The sequence below is a fragment of the Strongylocentrotus purpuratus genome, unplaced genomic scaffold, assembly GCF_000002235.5.
Source record: "Strongylocentrotus purpuratus isolate Spur 01 unplaced genomic scaffold, Spur_5.0 spur5_scaffold_3, whole genome shotgun sequence".
Taxonomy (NCBI): domain Eukaryota; kingdom Metazoa; phylum Echinodermata; class Echinoidea; order Camarodonta; family Strongylocentrotidae; genus Strongylocentrotus; species Strongylocentrotus purpuratus.
In genome coordinates this window covers 36,525,869-36,542,021 of record NW_022145609.1, presented here as the reverse complement: position 1 = coordinate 36,542,021, position 16,153 = coordinate 36,525,869, and the positions used below count along the sequence as shown (strand labels likewise).

The following is a 16,153-nucleotide window of genomic DNA, read 5'->3' as shown; positions in this document are numbered from 1 at the left end:
ATTGTTCAATCAATCAATCAATTTTTATTTGGCATTTCTTCATCACTAGCTTTGCTGAGCTCAGCTGAGGCCCAGACGTCAGACGCACATACAATAGATACACTGTAGGACTTATTGCATCGGTATAATTTATATTTCATATATTCACTATAACTCATTACTTAAAAAGAACAGTTTTCAAATAAACCGCTGTAAATTTTGAAACAAATGTATATGCATACCCTTCCTATGAGTTATCGGAATGCTTTCCTTAGCTTACAAAAGTAAATATTTGTAGATGCTAGATGATTTCCATGGATTTTCCAGATAAAGTTGCTCGGGAAAAAGTTGCATTCAGAGGACGGTTGTTATTTGTTAGCCGAAGAAAGCTAGGCTTGATCAACATCGTTAGTAATTAAAATTGAATTGTTAAATTATAAATTTTTAAATATTACTAGATGTATATATTACATTATAATTAAAAATAAGTAGATAAATTAATTTGATATTTTTTTAATTTTTCATATTTATTTTAACTATTAATATTGTCATTATTATTTGTATACTTGTCCTTGGAGCGAATCTATTCTACACAAGCAGTGAATGTGTACACGAGATTTTGTTAAGTCCCATTCGATACATTTTGTGTAAGTTTTCTGTATGGATGAATGAAACAAGTTTACCGAACGGGGTTCATCTTCAGTTGCAAGTAAACTCTATCATATGATGGCATCTGGTGAATCATCAGAGAAAGGAACAAAACGTGCAATTGAAGAGGAAGAAGAAGATGAGGAATGGATTGGTCCAATGCCTGCAGAGGCCATCAAACCTAAAAAGAAAAAGGGTAAGTGGGGCTGAACAAACAATAGACAATCACCGCGGCGAGTCTTGGTTGACCTGGCCTGCTCGGCGCGGCGGCCCTCGGACCACCGGGGAGATCATGTCGGGGTACTGGCGGGGCGACTCGGAGGGTACCAGAGCGGGCGCTTGTTCAGAAACCTATCCAAAATTTGACCCGTAACTCCGGCGTGGAGATACCCTACTAAAACATAGATCTACCAACAATTTAGTAAATATTCATTAAATGTCCAAATAAAGATCATGAGTTAAAAGTAAGCCTGAGAAGGCGGAGTTAAAATAAAAGTAAGCCTGAGAAGGCGGAGTCGTAATTTGTGTTTTGTTTTTGTTTTTGAGACTTCATTACATTGCCGATACGGAACTCCTAAATTAATAATTATTGACGAGACTTCATTGCCGATACGGACAACGAAGTCTTGCCAATAATCATTGTTTTTAGATCTCTGTTTTTAGATCTCAATAATTATTGGCAAGACTTTGTTGCACCTACAGTGTAGGTGCAACAAAGTCTTGCCAATAATTATTGGTTTTAGATGTCCGTCGGGGCAACGAAGTTATGCCGATTAATTTTTGTTTTAGATCTCCGTAGGGGCAACAAAGTCTTGCTGATAATTATTGTTTTTAGATTTCCGTAGTGGGCAATTCCACGGTAACGGAAGGACACTCAGACAAGATTTTTGAACTTCAGGTTCATACTAAAAGAACTGTTTTATTAGTATAAGATGTGAAACAGTACAGATATAATACCTATATAAGTGCCTTTAATTCTCCCCAAAAAAATTGTCATTATAGTTAAGTAGTTTAAGAATGTGCATATTAATTATCTCGGTAACGGAAGGACATAAAAATGGACATGGTTTTTCCAGTTAATTAGTGTTTATCCAAACTTTGTGAAGTTGATGAAGCTTTCCACTTGACTGAAACACATTTTGTTCCCCATAGTTTAATACATACTAATAAAACATTTCTTTTAGTATGAACCTGAAGTTCAAAAATCTTGTCTGAGTGTCCTTCCGTTACCGTGGAATTGCCCTAGTGGTAACAAAGTCTTGCCGATAATTATTGTTTTTAGATCTCCGTTGGGGCAACAAAATCTTGCTGATAATTAGTGTTTTTTGTTCCCCGTGGGGTCAACAAAGTCTTGCCGATAATTCTTGTTTTTAGATCTCCGTTGGGGCAACAAATTCTTGCCGATAATTCTTGTTTTTAGATCTCCGTCGGGGCAACCTTTAATACACTAATCGCTATTTCGATATACATCATGTATTTTCCAATATACTCGCTACCCAATAATTTCAGTTTCATTTGGTTCCTAGCACCTTGTGTGGATTGCAAATTGTGTGTACCATTTAATAAATGAGGAATTGTGATAAAGGGAATATTATCATTATACCTTCTACATGTATTTTGTGACTATCAGCCATCTTCCCTCCTTTTTTGTTCTAAATTTTAAAGAAATGCTTTACTTTTATTAATCAGTGTTTCTCAAGAACCCTGTTAGTTATAATTTGCTTTTAAAGTTCTATGCGTTTCCCATAGAATCAAATTTCCCAAGTTATTTCTGGCTTGGCATTCAACAAGTTAATTTTTAATTTTTAATTTTTGTTAATTAATTTACAGTGCTAGACTTTGAGAATGTTTACCTGGATAACATGCCTTCAGCTGAGCTGTATGAGAAGAGTTTGATGCACAGGGATGTCATCACTCATGTTGCTGCAACAAAGTAAGAACAACAGAACCACTTCTTTATTCGTGTGTCCCAACTGTATGTCAACCCTTTGTGATAGTGTACTATAAAATCATGAATACTGTAGACTTCAGGGACTCACATACATCTCACTTTTCATATACAATGTACCACACTTGTGAAGAAATTGGAGGATGAGGTATATTCAATCGAGTCGGAGAGGCTTTCCAAGTCTTTCAAACTTTATAATCCAGACTTATTTGTTGAGCCAATGTCGTTGTTGTTGTTGTTGTTGGTAAATGTTTAATGGCGTTCATTCAGTATTGAATATATACGCCATAAATATCTTCAATTTTATAAGAAAATCAGTTATAGTCTTCATAAGAAAACTGAGAATAAAGATTTGTAATGAAATAATTAATTAATAAGTAACGCAATTTATTCAGAGTCTCTGGATGGTTTGCAACTTTGTGTTTCTGCTTTTTTTAAAGTTTAATCTGGTCAGCCCGGTTTCGATTGCATGGAAACTAGCTTTGCCCGATTTGAAACAGGCTTCTCGGCTACTCGGCGTGCGTGCGCATTGATCTTTTTTTTTTGTAACGTACGGTGCCTAGACCACTCAGAAACACAGAAACACTCAATTGAGACACATCGTACAGAGGCGCTCCTGTAACCGAATTTCCAATCCATTCAAGTAAATTGTTATACAAATCTTATCTTGAGCCAATGTACATGCAGGAGGTACATTATTACATGTAGGTACTTATCAAATTTCTGTCTAAATACCTTGATTTTTCATACACTGTATCCTTGATTATTCCTGAATATGTAAATCTGAACTTGTACATGTAATTGCTTATAAAGCTTATAGTTAATCCCATAGTTTCAGTTTTCTTCAGTGTCCAAATTACATTAGACATTTTTCCCATGTATATTCTGTTACAAAACTATATAGCATGCATTTTAATATATGTTCATTTTCTCTACACAGGACAGAGTTTATCATCACTGCAAGCTGCGATGGCCATGTCAAGTTCTGGAAGAAGCAAGAGGGCGACATTGAATTTGTGAAACATTTCAGAGCACATTTAGGTACAAAAGATGCCTCTATTATGATACTCATGTCTAGCCTGATATAAGCAAGATGTTTTGATAACAAGATTATTTCATTTAATACATACATCCCATTGGGACCATTTGTACACAGATATTGTTCATCTTAGTCATTCAAGGATGGAGTCAAAAGAGTATTAAAAGAGCAGTGTTTGTCAAATATTTCCTTCAAATCCTTTAGCAGTTCACCTAGTGTTATACATGTAAATGTACTCAACCTCACTCCAGGCAATATTTGAATAATTTTCCTGGCAAGAGATTTTCTTTCAGATTATTTACTGACAAATTTTTGATGAAATGGTTTATATTCACTGAATTTTTTACCCCCAAAATGTAATCTGGTCAATTTAAACAGGAAATGTCCATACATACACTTGTTCTGGCCCTAGAATTATTAGTAGTAATACTTCATGCATCCTGCCCTCATATTTTATAGATATTTTATAGATTTTGCTATTTCCTGTCATGAGCTAAACCTACCATTTTCTTGAATCAAAGCTAGTATACCTGTATGTTTCTCATTGTTTTTTTTCAGGGAAGATACAAGACATATGTGTGAGCAGTGATGGAGCATACCTGTGTACAATAGCAGATGACAAATCTTCCAAGATCTTTGATGTTACAAACTTTGGTAAGATTCTTGAATCTTTTTATAATAGTAATACAGTCAAACCTGTCTATAGCGACCGCCCAAGGGACACACACGAAGTGGCCTTTGTAGACAGGTGGTCTTTGTAGACAGGTTACTTTAGTACATGATTCAATGAGAAACCATTTTCATGAGAAACGACACATGTGGCCTTTGTAGCCTAGTATGGTAAAAGCAACAGAAAAAAATTAATCATGCTTGCAAAACTCGGAAACAATGAAGTTACAGATTTTCTCCTTACCCTTATATGAATCAGCTCTTCCTCTTCAAATTTATAACAAAGGTGTTTTCATTTCACTGTTGAACTATTGCTTTAAAATACTCTGTGTATGAAGTAGGGACTAATCATTATACATAATGTACTATACATAAATATCTATAAATCAATGATACATGCCAATACAAACTAAAACAACAACAACAAATGTACCAAATATCATTTGAGCTGTAAGATTTATGAGGACAAAAATATTGACTTATCAATGGATGCAAATGTTTTCAGATTTTATTGTGAAAGGCTATTAATACAACGTTCAATTGCTAATGTACTTGATATAAACTGTAGTCATCATCCTAAATCCTAGTATGTTCATCATCCTCCCCCCCCCCCCCCCCCATCAGATATGATCAACATGATGAAGCTATCCTTCATACCCGGTCGATGTCAATGGATCTACAGGGCAGGGGATGCCATACCTTCACTCGCTATGTAAGCATCCAACAAACAGAAAGTGTCTTGCTATTATTAAAATACTCTTATCAAAGTTTTGTTTTCTTTCTTGTCCTTAAGATATTTGTTAAAAAAAGGCCTCCAAGCCGCTATCAACGTTTCAATGGTTATCCAATTTTGAAAATAATTTCTGGTAATGAAATATCCTTTTTTTTTAAACCTTTACTCAGTGGCCATAACTCTCTTGAGATTTAAAGGCACCCGTGGGTAAATGATTGATTGAAAGTCAAATTTAACAAAGAAAATTAGATCAATATCTAAGATTTATGTTAATGTTCAGCATGATTTTGTTCCAGTGGATGTGAAATAGTCCATGTTCATGTATGATGTATCTAAGGGCTTGCTAGAGGTTAACTATATTTAACACTTACATTTTTTTTTTCCCCCTTTACTAACGATATAAAGTAAAACAGTGAAATATGTCAAATTAATGATTTTGAAGCTTAAATGCTTTTGCCCCTATCTACATACAAGTCCTTTGTTGTTGTTTGCTATGTTTTTTTCTTTTCTTTCTTTCAGATCTGATAGTGAGAGTGGTAAAATTCATGTCTTTGATGGAAAGGGTACAAATGAACCCATGCACACATTAGACAAAAAGCATTCTGCACCAGTCATACTTATCAAGGTGAGAGATATTCACATTGTATATGCAAAGTCTACTTTTTGTCAATACTGCCTATATATGTTACAGCCTCTCTAGAGCTTGGATCTGACCTAATGGAACTTCAAATGATAACTCTGGTTTTAATTTTTGTTTACGATAACATAATGTAACATTCTAATTGGTGACAAATGGATGCAGAATAACCAAAGTACATTCAACTTGGCCCATTTACATATTACGTATTTGTTCAATTCTTGTCTTTTTATTGCAGTACAATCCAGTGTTTGAGGTGGCTCTCTTTGTATTTATTGAATTCTTGTCTTTTCCCTGCAGTACAATCCAGTGTTTGAGGTGGCTCTGTCTGTGGATAAACAAGGCATCTTAGAGTACTGGATGGGACCAAAGAAAGACTATCGCTACCCATCATGTGTTAGCTTCGAGTTCAAGACAGATACAGATCTTTATGAGTTTGTCAAGGTATGTAGAGCCATGTCCAAATATACTTCTACTTCTACTTCTACGACGATACTCAGCAGGAGCCATAAGTCAGGATGTAGTGCTGAGGAATAGAGCGCAGCTGCTATAAAACAAGCTCTTCTGCACTTAGTACCAAGTACCATATAATTCCACTGGCTCTCGCTGAGCCACCATAAGGCGTTAAAGTATTAAATTAATGACAAGGTACATGTACCTATATATTACCGTGGCAAGCTCAAATTGTGAGCCATGTGATCCATAATCCAGTGATGTATCCACAAGACTCCTGTACATCTATTGTTGTATAACAATGATCTGACATTTGCTTGTTATTAACAGGCACCTGACGAGACACATGGCTGCCCAAAATAGAAGTCTAGACTCCCCAAGTTTTAAAACTTGCTCATGGGGTATATGCATACTGACTCTTAAATGTTCATGCCGGACCCCATTCCCAAAAAGTTAATATGGAGCCCTTGCTTGTGTGATAATTACTTCAGACTTTATTTTGTTTAGGTATATGGTTATTTTTAGGGTTGCTGGGGTTTATGTAAGGTTTAGGGTTATGTATAATATTTGGTCCAGGGTTGAAGTTGATTCAATTCAATTCAAGTTTTGACTTCAGTCAGTGTAGAAATGGGCTGCAGAGAAATTGTTGCAGGAGAATGTGTATTAAGAACTGGCATAAATTTAAGCCATTAAAGGTAAAGACCAGTTTTGGAAACGCCCCCCCCCCCCCCTCTCTAAAAATGAAATGGAAGCTTTTATTACCAATCATGCGAAAGAATATGTTCTGACTAATACGTGATCATACACATTTTGCTGAGAAACCGACTACTAACTAATATATTTGGTCAATTATTACATCTATTTGGATCTGATAGATATAACGCACGTGTCGTGCACATGTGCGTAGTCCCATATACATCTTTCTGTGTACAGTGCTTGTAACTTTACCAAGACTGGGCCAAATTTCTTATCATTTTGATGATTCCAGAACCTTGCAGTACTCACAAATACTTTTATACTAGATGATCTGATATGATCGATTCCACAATGTTTCTTTCACAATGCAATCGCATGACCATAACTGGTCTTTATCTTTAACTTAAAAATTCAGTATTACCTTTAAAGCATTGCTGTACAAGAATTGTGATTTCCATGTAAATTTCATTATTAAAGTCCTTACTCCTGAGGTTAATGTTTATTTTCAGTTTACTAAATGTTTAACTTGTTTCTCATTTCTTTTACCATTTTCTACCCCTCTAGTGCAAAACAGTGCCTACTAGTCTTAGCTTCTCACCTGATGGGCAACTCATAGCAACAATAGCCAAAGATAGGAAGGTGAGCTCCCATTCAGCACTGTCCATCTGGACATAGATAGATTAATAATAATGATAATAATAACATGTCTTGTTTGCCTTGGGTAGGCTCATCAGTAATAATACTATTCTCCCTGAGGGCCCTGCAATCATATTATTACCCCCCGCTTTAGCCGAGCTGCCACGAAAAGGCGCTCAAGCATTCAAGGAATTTCCTCCTACCCGATACCCATTTACCTCACCTGGGTGCTGTGTGGCAATCATAGATTAATGTCTTGCCAAAAGATAGTAGTGCTGTGGTGGAACTCGTACCACGAACCATGAGGTCCACAGCCCGGTGAATATCCACTATACTACTAAGATTTTTAGTTTAGTTATTATGATTTAGAAGCAAATATTTTGTGTAAAGTTTCATACTTATGATTTGTAATAGAGTTCAAAACCATACCGGTATTGTTTCTCAATTTAAGTTATACATAGAGCTTGTGATCACAGATTCATCTCAGTAAGACACTGGATTTGTATGTATTCATTGACCATTATTGGGTTAATTTTTGCAATGATTGGTCAATGACAGTTCAAACACCAATGCATAAAACTTTTGTACATGCACAGAGTGCATCTCCTGCCGTCATGGTAAGTATTTCTGTTATAGAATCTCTTTATCAGTTTAGGTTTCCTCATCTGTATTTATTTCCTTTGATAATGGATCATCTCTAACATATATATATATATATATATATATGCAGTTTCATAAAATGAAAGAATAAGCATCCATAAGAACATACAGTTCTTTTACTTTTATTTTGTAAGCATTTATGTTTATCCCTTATGAAGAAATGGTATTTAACGTACATGTAATAACTCCCCTTTTTGTTTCACTTTGATAATTAACACATCAAAAGAATTCATCTGCACTATAATTGATCTATTATACCCTTCAATGATTTTTATAGATTCGCATATTTCGCTTCCTGACGGGCAAGCTCACCAAGGTGATAGATGAGTCTTTGAAGACATTCACAGAGCTTCAACAGATGAAGCAACAGCTGCCTGACATGGAGTTTGGTAGACGTATGGCAGTAGAGAGAGATCTACAGAAGTCTGATGCCTTCTCTCTTGCAAACATCAGTGAGTCCAATTTGCTCTTTTACCCATCACAGAATTGACATGTCACAGTTATCTTTGATTTAGAATGAGAGCACTCAAATACTAATGTAAAGAAATCAAAACCTTTCAAAAAATGAAAGCTGAATTTGTTATGATGATGATGATGATGATGATGATGATGATGATGATGATGATGATGATGAGTATATATGTAAAGGGCTTAATAGAGACATTGTATTGAGCGCTATATAAGCGGAATATTATTATTATGATAATGATGATGGGGATAATGATGGTGGTGATGATGCTCATGCTGTTGGTATGATGGTAATGATGGGGATGATAACAACTACAATGGTGGTGGTGGTGATGATGATAATGATGAGGACATTGATGACAACGACAAGTAACGCCTGGCTGGAATGCTCCCCAGGGAGTGGAGATTGTGCACACAGTGTGTGCAGGAAAGCACTGAATCCAATGACCGGGGTAATAGTATATTTGTAAAGCACTTAGAGACATTTGTTTTAAGCGCTATATACAAATTAAATATTATTATTATTATTATTATTATTATTATTATTAATGATAGTTAGAATGACATGGCTATAATAACAATACATGAATTGTTGTTTCCTTTTCTTACAGTCTTTGATGAGAGTGGTTACTTTGTTTCATATGCCACCATGCTGGGTATCAAGATTCTCAACTTACATACCAACAGAATATCACGCATCATTGGAAAGGTAAGCATAAACCGAAGCTCACTAGGCAATTGGTATTCCCAAGTAAAGTAAGCTACATGTATCATTCCCTACTGTCTAGTTAGTCATATGTTTTCAGTAGTGGTCAAGTTGGAGTTGCACAGAGATTGTCAAGAGCGGGTAAACAGGCTTGTGTCTACATTTAGTCCTTTTGCACTTGTAAATACCTGTTGATATCATCTCCAAATTTCCTTTAAAAGGCATCGTTTAAGCATGACCCTACGTGTCATCAGTGTCTGTGATATGGTGTAATATTGAAACCCTAAAAAAAATTGCGCTTCAAAATGATCAAGTCCCTCAAAAAAGTAAAAATCTTGAGCGACCATTTTACCATACTCATTTCCCCCAGTAGACTGTAGTGTTATGAAAACCGTTAGGAAAACGGAAAATGAAATTTCAATTTCCAATCATAAATATCTTGATAATCAGACAGGCAATTGGCTTGTAATAGTCATGGGATTCCTGACTCACCTGAAGGTTTATAATTATCATTGCAGCATGAGCTAAATCCAGGATTTTGTTTCAGAATCTGAGGCAATGTTACAGAGTCACTTTAAGGGGAATGTCTCTTTGTGTACAATTTTTAATGATCTTGCAGTCCTTGATATATTTCAATGGCTGTGTTTTATGCCTTGGTTTAGTTTTGCTCCATGCTTATCTTCTGATTTTGCAGCACATGTATTGTTTACTTCTTTGAAAATGATTAATTGACATTAGATTACATGTGTACAATCAGCTGATGTGTAATAATGTCTACAATTGTTAAAGTGATATCTTCCAGTCTGGCTTTTGGTTGTGGTGGATTTAATATTTGAATGTTTTTGTATATTGCCATTCAACTTTTTATGTTTACATAATATGAATGATCGCAGAATGTGAAGCAACAGGATATGAAATGCTGAAATGCATGGCTCAAGACCGAGATACTTGGAGAGGCACTTGATGTAGAATTCTGTTTGGGTCACTGAACCTATCGTACTGACAGATCACTGTTTATGATGAATACGAATATCTGATTGAAATTAAATGAATGTAATTTTGAATGTTTATTCGTACACATTTTATTCATATTATTCATGATATTGTATATATTTTTGTGTTCCTTTGCCCCCAGCAAGAGAATGTGAGGTTCCTGCACCTCAGCATGTACCAAGGCAAACCCAAGAAATCCAAGGGAGCTCTGACCATGGAGATGACCGCCTCTGATAACCCCGGCCTGCAGGGGAGCGAAGCTGACCCCACCCTAGTGTGCAGTGCCTTCAAGAAGAACCGCTTCTACCTCTTCACAAGAAGGGAACCAGATGATGCAAAGAGGTGAGATCTATGTGCAAAGCTGGGCAACTACCCTTTGTGCTATTATCCAGTGCATGTACATGATAATGTAGAAGGTGCCATGGTCTATGTTGATTCAAATCATTCATATTTTCTATTATCAAGGAGACTTCATGTTCTTGATGTGGAATTTATAAAAAGTCAAAAATACAATTTTCGTTTTTGAATATATTTCTTTTTAAGGCCTCAAATAGCTCTCCATAGTTTTTAAGTCCGACTTAGAGTTAAGTTCGAATTAGGATCTTTGTGAAACACCCCATAGAGGTTGGATCAAATAGTCCATGGGTCATGGAAAAGCTGCATTACTGATGTCCTTTGGATAGACATTAATCCACATTATTTACTCCTCTCTACCCAGATGTAGAAATGGATACCTGCCAGAAAGTAATTCCTTGAATTCTTACATGCCTTAAGGCAGCTCAGCTCAAGCGAGAGGAGTAATAATGGATAACTTACACCAGGGGCCCATTTCACAAAACTTGTCATCAGTGACAAATGACTGTCTTTGTTATAAGCTACTGAAATCCTTGCTTCTGATTGGTTATCAGCAGATTTGTCACTGATTTTTGTCATTTGTCATTGAAAAAAGGCTTTGTGGAACGGGTCATATTAAGTATCATATTATATTTTCCATGGAAAGTGTTGTAATCTAGCCCATGCTCTGGCGATAATTTGATCCAAGCATTGTTTAGTGAAAGATATATTATTAGGGATGTGATTGGGTTTTAGGATTAATGGGGTTAGGGGTAATGTGAGTCCCAGAGTTGAAGTGAGAATTTGAGGAGCAATTCTTGCTTGAGCTGGAGCATGCGTCATAGAATGCAAAAGGTGGACACAATCTATATCATTACAAATGTTTGCAGACACAGACCATGAATTATCTTTTTATATTTGCATTATGTATAGTAACGAAGCTGAAAGAGATGTCTTTAACGAGAAACCGAGCAAAGAAGAGCAGATGTCTTTCACACAGGTATGCATCATTTTTATTTTCTTTGAAAAAAATATGTTAATTTGGGTTTGGAAAAACCAAAGAAGTCTGTATGCTTTCCCACTGTCAATGTTTGCAAATTTAGAGTAAGTGTATTGATTTATCATATTGTGAAATCTGAAACTTCTTCGCTACGATCAGTGCAAGCCCTTTCTGACACTGACAAGAAAAGAGTATATTATGTAGAATATAACGCAACTATTAGGAAGGAAATTCCATTTCTTGTTATTGTGATGTGACAAAATTTTACGAAAATTATCTCTGCTCTAAAAGCTTAGAAGAGCATTATCCCATATAATAACATAAAGATAATGTAATGCCCTTTTTGCTCTGAACTGATGATTGAGTCTTTGCTATTAGTATGTCAGTCGTTACTTTTCATAAATCATGATATTTCGACACTTTGGTAACTACTGTACATGTATGCATCATTCAAATCTGTAATCTATGTTTGCCTTCCATATCCACAATGGTACCAACATTTTCTTTTCCCCTTTTATTCATTCCCCACACGCACCTAATACAGGGAGGAGCTGCACCTAGGTTATCCAGTACAGCTATCCTTCATACTACTATGGGGGATGTCCATGTGAAACTCTTCACAGAAGAGTGAGTGTTGTACTTGAATTTGTACATCTTGTTTACATGTTTTGGAGGGAACATTTTAAATTAACGTATATTTCCTTTTATTTAAGCCAAATATTCTCACGCTTAGCCTCCAATACGTTATTTCCGGGTGCCAGTGCCCATTTCTGGATCTGTATAATGCCAGTGCATGTATTTATGCTTCTCTGTTTCTGCTTTTTGGGTACAGTGTATACCTCTTGCATTTTTCTTTTTCAAGCTTGTATAAATAACCTATTTTTTTGTTGTTCTCGTTGGTTGTCATTAAAACAATAACTTTCCATTATTTATCCATGAGGGAAAAGAAATAAAAGTATACATGTATCTTGGATTAACAGTGCATTAATCTATCTTGGATTAAAAGTTCACTAATCCAAGTGTTATCATTTATTCTTTCAATTTTTTAGAGAGATAAGGGGGGGGGTCTCCTAGCCAACTTAGTTTCTTGTAGTTTTTGTTGAGAACTTGTTTTCAACTAAAGAGAGCCCTGTCTCAGCTTTCTAGATAGACATCACTCTTTTCTTGAATATTACAATTCATCAAATATTTCCAAATTCATGAGTACCTAGATTTGAGGAACAAATACCAGAAGCAACTTACAAATTTCATCTCAAAATATAACTTTGTATCCCAGATGTCCAAAGACGATAGAGAACTTCTGCGTGCACAGTCGGAACGGCTACTACAACGGTCACATCTTCCACAGAGTCATCAAGCAGTTCATGATCCAGACCGGAGATCCTCAAGGTGAGACTGAGAGGAAAGACCATCATGGGCTTGTAATCCCACCCACCAGGGGGCAAAGGAAGTGGCGGGGGGGGGGGTTACATCATGTACACTGTATCCCCACATATTTTTTTTTTAAAGGGGGTGGGGGTTAGAGTGGTGCCCAAATATCAATGCCCCACAAATCTATTATTTTGATTATTTTGCATATGAACGCCTCCCATACTTTCAGCAGCAAACCCCACCCCCATTAATATGAGTGCATACCTGCCACTCTTAAGAATAATCTGGAACGTTCTGTTTTTCTGGATTTCTAGGACCTGAAAATCCGGAATATTCTGATTTTCCAAAATTTTAATTTTTTTTGTTTGTTTTTTTGTTTTTGTTGCTAAAGTCAAATTAAGCTTGTTTTATCATGTGCCGCAATTTGAGAGTTCACGTATTGTGTACGTTGAATTGCTGCATGATCGAGCAGTGAATTTGTATTCGCTTTTTGGTACAGATTTACCGTGTATTACCAGTAATACAGTGCCGCTGCAAGTGCGATTTCTTATTTTCCAAGGCATACCATGCTAAAAATTCCTAATTCTTATTTTCAAATGTTGGCAGGTATGTGAGTATTGATCAATATGTTTGGACTATGAAAAGTGTAATACTTCGCGAAACAGATACCAACATGGTAAAGCTTGCATCTAATGAAGAAATTATATGCCCTGCAATACCCACATGTTCACAGGTGCAATCAAATCTAATTTCGATCTTAGGAAGTAATTGAGGTATGGTTTGACGAGAATCTTCTGTTTGATTTTTGTTTAAATTCACATTCTTCAAACTTTCTTTTTACATAAATTTGGGTAATATTATTACAGCATTTAAACAATTTTGTTTGTAGCACTGTTAGTAGTATTTTATACATTTGAGGTGTCCGTGTAGTGCAGTAGTCTATGATATTTGAGTTATTATTATTTGTAATGTTGATGATTTATACTATTGTATGCATTCAGGTGATGGAACTGGAGGAGAATCCATTTGGGGAGGGGAATTCGAAGATGAGTTTCATCCCAAATTGAGACACGATCGTCCCTACACGCTCAGCATGGCAAATGCAGGACCCAACACCAACGGTTCTCAGTTTTTCATCACTGTAGTCCCATGTGTAAGTAATATTATTTCTGTGTTTTCCCTTCACTGTTGTAGTTATTACACCAAACAACATTGCCTAAAGATTGTGTGCATTACAACAAATTACAAGAAGAGTAAATGCTCCCATGTTAAAGCAGTGCTTTAATACCATTTAGTTTGCATATTTGCGATTGCAAATTTACAAGATCAATGGGGGGAAAATGCTGTTTTTTATGCTCCTGTGCTACTGTACATCTCTTCAATATAGCCTATAGAGTTGGCTCCGCCGTAAATGTTAAAGGTAATACAAAGTTATGGTATGGGGTCATGAATTTGGTTGAAATGAACGTATTGGAAGCATATGCGATCCTACAATATTCAGTGACCGTTGTTGCTGTTGAAATCGAGTCTAAAGTGACGAAATTGTAAATAATAAAGTCTTTATGTTGTATAGCTCCCTCTCAAGGTCAAGATATTAATTTAGGTTTTAAACAATGTTTCTTGACTAAAATGGACCGATTTTCTATTCCTGTTTGGAGATTATATATATCACAACTGCATATTCTGAGATTTTAATGGTCCCAGCTACCATTGAATGGCCGTATAAGCTATTTTAAATTTATCAAAATTTGCCGGGAGCACTGGTAAATTTTTATATTCAATTTTTCTCGAAAGCAGAAGTGTTTTAGGGGCTAATTTTTCTAGTGCTTATAATGTATCCTCGGGGGCATCCAAATATATCAACATTTTAAAGAATCGCTATCCGGCCATTTTCAAAATTTCCCAAAAATTTGTATTACCTTTAAAGGTGTCAAAGTCTTAATTTGATGAATGCAGCAGCATTCAAATGTTTAGGCATTGGGGAAAAATGAGCTAACAGATATACAGTACTTCAATGATTTCTCTCTCAGTTTGAGTTTGTATGAATTTCTCTCCAGTAATACAAGTATTGCGCCATTATATTCTGCAATGTGTTAATGCAGCAAGCTTCTGTAGGGCCTAGGGGATGTTTCACAAAGATCCTAAGTCGAACTTAACTCTAATAAATTAATTAAATTCAAAAGCAAAATTTCAAATATTTTAGACTTTTCATAAATTCCACATCAAGAACATGAAATCTCCTTGATGTTAACAAATATGAATGATTTGAATCAATATTTTACGCTTTTCAAAATAACTTTTACAAAATATTTTCAAATATTCTAATGGCTTCCCATAAAAAGTCCAACTTAGGATCTTTGTGAAACACCCCCCAGATTTGCAAACTGCATTCACAATACTTCTTTATACGCTTTTATTCCCCCTTCTTGCTTTCATTCTAGCCCTGGTTGGACCAGAAGCACACCGTGTTTGGGCGTGTCATCAAGGGCATGGAGTGCATCCAGAAGATCAGTGAGGCCAAGGTTCACAAGACGGACAAGCCGCTGGATGACATACGCATCGTCAGCGTGTCTGTCAAGTGATACCGTCATGTTCCGACAAGCCGCTGGATGACATACGCATCGTCAGCGTGTCTGTCAAGTGACACCGTCATGTTCGGATAATTCTCATATTGAGTGATTGAGCAAAGTTCATCTTAATATCAACAAGCCGCTGGATGACATATCATGATATGCATCTGTCAGATGATGCAACGACATTTGGATAATTATCGTATTGTGTGATTAAGCAAACAGAAATGTGTATTGCCATTTGGTATCAAAACTTGGTTCCAAACAGAAATGTGTATTGCCATTAGGTATCAAAACTTGGTTCAGACAAGTTGCTGTTAGACGGTGTTTGGGTCACATGGAATTGGACCAAACGGCAATTTATAAACAGGACATAACAAACGGGAATCCGGAACGTGTAGGAAAGGACAACTGGCACCGAAGGAATTTTTGGGTCATTATCTAGATGATAAAGATCAGGGGCATATCCTATGGAGTTGCCATTGATCCAAATTAGTACCTCTCTTCTAAATAAAAAAGGGAGTTTTATCATGACAGCAGCATGACTTTGGAACAAAAATAATTGTACTTTACGTATTATTGTACTTATCTCCTCCTCTTCTCTTGTGAATTTT

At 35.9% G+C, this 16,153-nt stretch overlaps 1 protein-coding gene across 1 annotated transcript; it reads left to right on the top strand.

Moving 5' to 3' along the window:
* Positions 1-613: 613 nt before the first annotated feature.
* LOC576707 (peptidylprolyl isomerase domain and WD repeat-containing protein 1) lies at positions 614-16,084 on the top strand. Its single transcript, XM_030995999.1, has 17 exons — positions 614-823; positions 2,458-2,560; positions 3,516-3,616; positions 4,173-4,268; positions 4,908-4,995; positions 5,536-5,641; positions 5,954-6,097; positions 7,367-7,441; positions 8,376-8,550; positions 9,178-9,275; positions 10,408-10,607; positions 11,532-11,598; positions 12,143-12,225; positions 12,875-12,987; positions 13,971-14,122; positions 15,411-15,783; positions 15,827-16,084. Exons 1-16 carry the CDS (start codon positions 703-705, stop codon positions 15,549-15,551), a joined length of 1,863 nt encoding a protein of 620 aa, XP_030851859.1. The 5' UTR covers positions 614-702; the 3' UTR covers positions 15,552-15,783; positions 15,827-16,084.
* The last annotated feature ends 69 nt before the right edge of the window (positions 16,085-16,153 follow it).